This window comes from Toxotes jaculatrix, chromosome 4 (genome assembly GCF_017976425.1).
Source record: "Toxotes jaculatrix isolate fToxJac2 chromosome 4, fToxJac2.pri, whole genome shotgun sequence".
Taxonomy (NCBI): Eukaryota; Metazoa; Chordata; class Actinopteri; family Toxotidae; genus Toxotes; species Toxotes jaculatrix.
In genome coordinates this window covers 14,044,888-14,053,068 of record NC_054397.1, presented here as the reverse complement: position 1 = coordinate 14,053,068, position 8,181 = coordinate 14,044,888, and the positions used below count along the sequence as shown (strand labels likewise).

The 8,181-nt window shown below is 43.8% G+C and overlaps 1 protein-coding gene across 1 annotated transcript; it reads left to right on the top strand.

The window, feature by feature from the left end:
• Positions 1-1,398: 1,398 nt before the first annotated feature.
• Positions 1,399-7,200, top strand: tyrp1b (tyrosinase-related protein 1b). Its single transcript, XM_041036252.1, has 9 exons — positions 1,399-1,440; positions 2,391-2,749; positions 3,037-3,145; positions 3,906-4,119; positions 4,526-4,730; positions 6,003-6,170; positions 6,432-6,611; positions 6,709-6,855; positions 6,939-7,200. The coding sequence occupies exons 1-9, from the start codon at positions 1,427-1,429 to the stop codon at positions 7,142-7,144; spliced, it is 1,602 nt and encodes a 533-aa protein (XP_040892186.1). The 5' UTR covers positions 1,399-1,426; the 3' UTR covers positions 7,145-7,200.
• Positions 7,201-8,181: the final 981 nt, after the last annotated feature.

Below are 8,181 nucleotides of genomic sequence, written 5' to 3'. Positions count from 1 at the left end.
ATAGCAGCACTTGACCCATCTGATGTGGCTTCAACCCTGGCCCAAAACAAAGAGCGGCACCAAGAGGAGCACGCGATAGCCATGTCAGACATCCCGCCCAGCTCCAGAGACGAGACGACCAACCCTGGACCAGGACCAGACTCCTCACAAGACCTTAGGACTTCCACTCTCTAGGGGGTCTAACTGTTCATCTGTTCCTACTGTATCTAAATAAAAGCCACTCGCCACCACTGCACCCAATCCCAATTTACCCAGTGACACCCAGTGAATTGCCCTGTCTCAAACCCTAACCCAACACAGACTGCCTTGGATTCTGACTGTAATAACTACTGTATATGTAACACATTTGTATTTGGTGTGTATGGCTCTTGACTGTATGCCTGTCTGTGTGAGTGTATGTGTAAGCTGAAAGAAAGAGATACTGTAACACATTTGGCATGTGTGAACGTGTGGAGGGAAGGCGTGTGCATTAACAGGCGAGCACGGTCTCGTGTGAGTGAGCGAGAGCATGTTTTAAAATACTCTGCATGTATGTGAGAAGAAAAGTGGTAAAATGTTATGAATCTAGTTTGATGTCTGTACGCTCTTTGGGGTACAATGAGCTTGTTAAATATTTTTCGTACTGACCACATTAGTCAACCTGTACAGAGCTGTTAAAAACTATGTAAAAGGGGCTTCTGTTTCAGAAGTACTCTGCACAGTCTCATTAAAATGTACAACACAAGCCTACAAGAAAAGAAAAAAACAAACTCCCCAAAAAGCGGATTTTTCATTATCGACCTGAAGTTTAAAACTTTAAATTTAATTTTTATTCTACATAACCCCTGACCTTTGTATCATCATTTCTGATTTGAGAGTACCAAATTAAAAGGATAATATTGAGTGTGTGCTTTCCTTCTTGCCTCCCAGTATGGATTTTTCTGCAGCTGCTCTGCAGGGTACAGTTTAAATTTTCGATTATTTAAAACACACAAATTAAGTAATTATAGGAAACAAATGACTAATTTGTGCGCACAAATTATCAAGAATTTTTCCCCAGACATCTGTCTGCCTCCACAGATAACAAACCATTACCATGTTTTTATTTGGCTGAAAGGGAGTAAATTCTGTATGACTTAAAAAGTGTGACTTAAGCATGAATACTATCCCACAGTCGAGCCTTTTATTGTGCGAGTGACCACACAGACAGACATCATTTGGGTTATGATCACAAGGCATGTGAATGAGTGTTTGAAAAAGCACTTGAACCCTCAAGTGTATCCATGTGTACTGTGTATGTGTGTGTACAGTGTGTGTGTGTGTGTGTGTATGTGCTTACACAAGCTCCAGAAAGGTCTGGTCATGCGCTCTGATAGCTATTTAAGCCAGGAGAGGGGAATGAGCCGACTCTTGGGGGGCTACAGCTCTGCAGACAGAGAGGAGCAGCATGCATAGTGAGAGGTAGGGGCAACACGTTACGCTGATGCTTTTTCACATGACGAACTGCAGAATGCAACAAGTCTTACGACTGAATAACTGCTTCAGCACAATGTACACCATTTACTCCGCTCAAAGTGAACATCAGGCTATTGTACAGTTAAGCTGTTGGCAAAATCAAAAAGAGAAAAGTTTTATTTCAGATGATATACAACGGACTGCCACAAAACAGCCCATGTTGCACTGAGTATTAAATTCTTAGCATAAGCAGTGCATTTAGTCATTCATAATATTCTGTATCTCTGCAAAAGAGCAACACATAAAACATTTTACAAAGGTTTTTTTTTTGTTTTTTTTTATTAGTAACTTCACTTGGGTGGTTATCATTGTTTTGTTGTAAAATAATTGCTCCTGCCAAATTATTAGTCTCTCCTTCATTCATTCCTAATCATCAAGCTTCAAAAGGCAAGCAAATCTAGCTACAAAAAAGGTTGAAGCAAATTGTCTCTTTCCATCTATTGTTGAAAGCTTTTCTGAACATGTAAGAGTTGAAAGCTAATGGCTTCGTGAATTATGAATAATGACTTGTACTGCTTGCAGGGGCGTGTAAGAAGTGAAGTTTCAGAATAATGTTAAGACAATTGGCTTTAACAAGAGAACACAAAGCGAGAGCGTTGTTCTTGAGCTTAATTGAAGTGTATGTCTGCAGTGTATTGAATTTTTTTTTTTGTCTTCATCTTACAAAATCTGTGTTGGGGTTGACTCCAGTCCCTTACAACTCTCAACATGATAAGTGTTTAGAAAAAGATGGATGGATGGATGTAAAACGATAATTCTCAACACGTAAAACGTGTCCACTCTCTCTCTCTCTCTGTTTCTAAAAATTCCTAACCTAATTTTTTCTTACCTTACTTTCCCATCTAATTCACCTCATGTCCCCTTTTTTCACCTTCTTTCTCTCTGGATTTTGGTAGCATGTGGAGAGCAGGACTCTTGGTGGTGACGCTATGTGCCACCCTAACACTGGGCCAGTTCCCGCGGGAGTGCATTACCCCCGAGGGGTTGCGGAGCGGGCAGTGCTGCCCATCCCCTACAGGGGTGGCAGGGGACGAGTGTGGCTCCAGCACAGGAAGGGGCCAGTGTGTGACCATCGCGGCAGACAACCGGCGCCACGGACCCCAGTACCCTTATGCTGGGCGGGATGACAGAGAGAGGTGGCCGCTGAGATTCTTCAACCGCACTTGCCAGTGTAATGGGAATTTCAGTGGCTACAACTGTGGGCGATGCCGACATGGGCTAACAGGACCAAACTGTGATCAGAGGATCTCTGTGGGTAAGAGAACGAATGCCGTCTAAACTCAAAACTGGTGACCTAAAAATTCAGTGTCTATCTCCTACTGTACCCTTTAAGATCTCAGTGGGCCACAAAGACATCGGAAAGTACTTCAGCCATGGGAACGAAAGCTGCATTTATTGTTAGTGAAAGGAAATGTCTATGTTAATTTTTAATAACATTTTCCTTTCTCCCCATCTTCCTTCACCCCTCCCACACCTCAACAACCCCTCATTCTCTCTCTTCGTGCCCTCCTGTCTTCCTCTAACCCATTAACCTCACACCAGTAAGGAGGAATATCATGCAGATGAGCACGTCTGAGAAGCAGGCATTTGTGAATGCTTTGGACCGAGCCAAGAGGACTGTCCACCCAGACCTGGTCATCTGTACAAGACGGTACATAAGCATTTTCATGGTTACATAATTCTAATTATTCTGATGGGCTTCATTATAATGAAAAATAATATAATGAATACTTCAAAAAGATTTAATGACCTAATTTCAAAGGGAGATTGATCTTTACTTAGCCGGTCTTTGCTCTTGTATCACTACTGTGGAACAAACAGCCGAGCTTTGCCCGAGGACCTACAGGCTTAGTCTAGCTAAGTCTGGTGGCTGAAAGCTCAGTAATACAGCTATGGGTGAACCCATGCTGTGTTTTGAAAATTATCAGTAGAATCATAAAAATTTCTCATGGCAGCTTTCTTTTTAAGCTGCAGGTGGAAGAGCAAATTATCAGTTTAGGCAGGAGTAAAGGGATTTATAGTCTTCTAAGTAACAGCACATAAATCTGTGAATAACTGCCTTCCAAATCAGCTGAGGATTGTAGTAGATTAATTTTTGAAGCAATTTTCAGCTGCAGGTAGAACAACCCTTTTAAACTCCTAATCTAAAAATTAAATTTCTCCTGTCTTTAACGGCCACGTCCAGGTTCTGAGCTACAGTCAGTCCCCCTTGGCATCTGCAGACAGAAACAAAATGTACATACAGTCTCTACCAATTTGTAGTTCACCTAAAAGCATATATCCTCTCTCTCTTTATAAAATCAATCAAGATGACTTTTGGAGAAGGTTTCTGCATTGGATGGGATAAGCAAGCTAACTTAGAGCAGTGTGGAGGAGAAATAAACAAGGTGACGTGTCCCTTCCCTCTTTAGGTACCAGGAGGTGTTTGGGCCCGATGGCAACACCCCACAGTTTGAGAACATCACCATTTACAACTATTTTGTCTGGAGCCACTACTACTCAGTCAGTAAAACCTTCCTGGGGCCAGGCCAGACCAGCTTCGGAGGCATAGACTTCTCCCACGAGGGCCCAGGTTTTGTCACCTGGCACCGTTTTCATCTGCTGCAACTGGAGAGAGACATGCAGGTGAGAGTAGAGAAGGTAGGGCAAAAAAGGGGGGGGGGGGGGGGGGGGGGGGGGGGTGTAGTGGAAAGAAAAAGAGGAAGGAGAGGAGGCTTTGGGGCGGATGGAATGATGATGAAGGAAGTGAGGAGGAAAGGAAAGAGTTCAGGGATTTGAAGAGATGGAGACAGAGCGGAAAGCTATTCTAGAGGAGTAGGGGGAGTAGGGAGGGAGGAGGACAGACGGAGAGGTATGGGAGAAATAGTCTGAGGTGAAAAGTGGGAGAAAATGCTATGAAAATGTGAAAAAAATGTGGGATTTAAAGTGCAAAGAAAGTGCAAAGGAGCTTGAAATGTCTTTCTTCACCCACATATCTATCAGTCAGTCCATCCACGAACACCTGCCTTCCTCCTTTACTCCATCTATGCAGGACATGCTGGGTGACCCCACCTTCGCCCTACCCTACTGGAACTTTGCCATCGGAGGCGGCGAGTGCGACATCTGCACCGACGACCTGCTGGGATCCAGGAGCACCTTTGATATGAACTCCATCAGCTCTAACTCTGTGTTCTCCCAGTGGAGGGTCATCTGTGAGAGTGTAGATGACTACGACTCCTTGGGCACCATCTGTAACAGTAAGGACAGTCGCAGAAACACACCATATCTCACTCTGCAAGGGAGCGGTGTTGATATACAGCGTAGTCTCAGCTGCATCAGAAAAGAGGGCAAAGAGCTCATAAAGAGAGCATGTAGAACATAAGCTGCTATAAATAATACCACACAGCTGTTGTGCTGAATTTGATATTGCTCGCTATTACTACAGTTTGTTTGAAACTACTCTACTTGTCAAACATCACCTTCTGAATTGCTGTGTGCATCTTAAAACACTGGATTTTGAAACATTTTTGATTCAGTTACCTTAATTTCTCTGCAGCAGACAGTAGTTTTTCAAGCGTTAATTCCCAATGGGTCAAGCAGTTCAGACTACAATAAGAGAACTCTGTGTGTAACGCTGCTCTAAGCTGGACTTTAGGTGATCAGATTTGCGGAGATTGGATCTTATTCCACACTGGCACCAGATCACAATCCTAGATCCGTTTTCAAATACCCCTCATTCATACAGTATTTTCTTTTCATCTGGAAGTGTGGAATAATGAAGAATGTCAATCCGCTTTCACCGCACTGCTCTGATACAAACAAATGAAAAGGGGGGCCTTTTCAAACAACTGCATGTGCATAAGGAAAAAGCTGAGGAAATTCAGTTAACAGGTAGAACACGTGAGTGGCCGGCATGCGAGCGATCTATCTCATTAATCCTCCTTAGAGAGTCATGACAGGCCTGGTATTTCCTGCGTCAACAAGCAACATCTCCTTAAATGGGTTAGGGGGGGTTGCCTCATTTGTGCATGTGCTTGTTTAAGACAGGAATCTAGCAGTCTACTGGTTCCTTTGATCTGAGGGAATAGTCTTCAAACAGACAGACAACTCAGTTATGTAGCCTTCTGTTTATGTAGCTTGTGTGTGTGCGTGTGTGTGTAGGAGAGTGAGCACAAAAAAAGAAAGCTCATGCATGCAAGAGAAAAAAAAAACTTCTGTTCAGTCACAGAGCTCCCACTCACTACTGTTGACTTGTGGTGAATAATTAAAAAAGAAAACTGCCATCCTGTTATGTTTAAGACTGATCAAACTAGTCTAGTCTCCCACATAGAATTAGAAAGTGGTTAAATAATACAACATTTCTAACCATCTTTCTTTCCATTTCTGTGGGGACCACTGGCATGAATCTGAGCTACGATCTGAGTGCCCCACTAACAAAAAAAAAAACTGTCACTGTTCAAGTTATCTTTTGTCTGAGTGTAGAGATAATTAGATTTCACCTCAGTTTGAGTTCTGTCCCTATCATCCAGACACAGAAACAAGCCCCATCAGGAGAAACCCAGGGGGCAACGTGGCGCGACCCATGGTGCAGAGGCTGCCGGAGCCCCAGGATGTGTTGGACTGTCTGGAGCTCAACACCTTCGACACTCCTCCTTACTACTCCACCTCCTCTGAGAGCTTCAGGAACACCATTGAAGGTGCGCAGTTAATGTTCAAGGGTTAGAATCAAAGCAGCACTTAATATTTAACATCCCTCCATCAACCAAAGGGGGCTATTCAGATCTCAGAGCTGCTGAAGTTACTGTGTGACTGCACAGATACAAACACAAAGCCAAAACACACAAACTAGATCTTCCACCCACATGCACATATGGTTAGCTCCAACACAGCATTTGTTGCTCCTAATTTTGGTAAACCAGTGCTTTCATTTAATGGCTTTGTTGTTCTGTGTTCTCTAGGCTACAGCGCCCCGCAGGGGATGTACGACCCGGTGATCCGGAGCCTCCACAACCTGGCCCACCTCTTCCTCAACGGAACGGGTGGACAGACCCACCTCTCGCCCAATGATCCCATCTTTGTCTTGCTGCACACTTTCACCGATGCAGTGTTTGACGAGTGGCTAAGCAGGCACCAGCCAGGTAAACACAGGCTGAACTAGATGCAGATAAAGAAACATAACTCACTCTGAGGCATGACTAGATAGATAAACCTTTTTTTATTTTTCTCATTCACCAGGTGAAATAGTGTACCCTGAGGAGAACGCTCCAATTGGGCACAACCGCAGGTTCAACATGGTTCCTTTCTGGCCCCCTGTCACCAATGCTGAGATGTTTGTCTCTGCCCCAGAAAACTTGGGATACTCCTATGAAGTCCAGTGGCCAGGTGAGTTGCAGCGCGCGCGCACACACACACACACACACACAAAACCCAGTTACCTCAAATGACCTTCCTTTCTTTATTCATAGCTCGTGCCTACACCCTGTCTGAGATCATCACCATAGCTATTGTTGCTGCGGTGCTGGTGGTGGCAGTGGTGGGTGGCGTCATCGCCTGTGCTGTGCGTGCCCGTTCCTACCGCTCGGCTGAGGCCTTGGAGCCGCTGCTGGGAGAGACTTTCCGCCGCTACTCAGAGGACGACCGGAGGTTGGACAAATCACAGTCTGTTGTCTAAATCCATGCCTTTCTGGAGAGGCCTTAACATTTTCATGCGTTTGTTTTGCTTTTTTAAATACCCCTACTTCTTCTAATAAAGGTTACCTGGTTACAGACCCAGAGTCTGTGTATCTGTGTCAACTGCATTTGCTATAAATTGTAGGGCTGGCTACTGAGTCTTTTGTTTGATACATACAGAAGAAGAGATCAGGCTGCAGCCAAGGAGGCAGATGGCCTGGAGCAGCTCAGCTTATAATGAATGAGAAAGAAGCTACTAGTATGCATTTATTGGCCTTTTTCACTGGATATCTAAAATCATTGATGACTCTTGTCATCATTTGGTGACTCTAAAACATAACTGCTCCCTTTCATTGTCCCTTCTTCAGTTCTCAGATGCATAATACCACTGTGTTCATACGGATATGAGTGAATAATATGCTGTAACTGTATGAACAGACCACAGACTGGTCTTAATACCAGAGGCCTTTTGCTGCAGGTGCAAATTTGCTTGTCTGAAGCCTGAGGCAAATTACACCACTTGTAATGTTGCTTCTAACCAATGAGTCAGATCTAGTCCATGCAAATTTACATGGGTTCATAACAGCACACACACACCGCCCTCAAGTGGATATAACACGTTACTGCGACAGGATTCAATTTACAAGTTATTTGCTTTTTCCACAATCTTTGGCCATGTAGTGAACTCATATGCAAATAAGGACCAAAATATCTTGCTGCTTGAAGGAAATAACAGTGGACCAAAGCAAAAACTGAAGAATAACTAATTTTGCAGGATTTGGACAACTTCAACTATGAGCAAATGATCTTAAACTTGTGAAGCCTGATTAAATAACCACATTTTCAACTTCTGTCTCTTGATTAAATGACAACCCAGAAAACTACCCTGTTAACTATGACAAAGTCACCACAGAGCTGCTACATAGCTCACACACACACTGTCCACACTTGTCATAGTGGTACAACAGGGTCAGGGTCAGAGATGACTTCAGTTTCAAGGTCAGTGACATTTTGTACTGTACATGAATCTGGCCACAC

Coding starts and splice junctions, on each gene's coding strand:
- tyrp1b (XM_041036252.1), top strand. Junction 4,120..4,525: donor AACTGGAGAGAGACATGCAG/GTGAGAGTAGAG, acceptor CCATCTATGCAG/GACATGCTGGGTGACCCCAC. Junction 4,731..6,002: donor CTTGGGCACCATCTGTAACA/GTAAGGACAGTC, acceptor CCTATCATCCAG/ACACAGAAACAAGCCCCATC.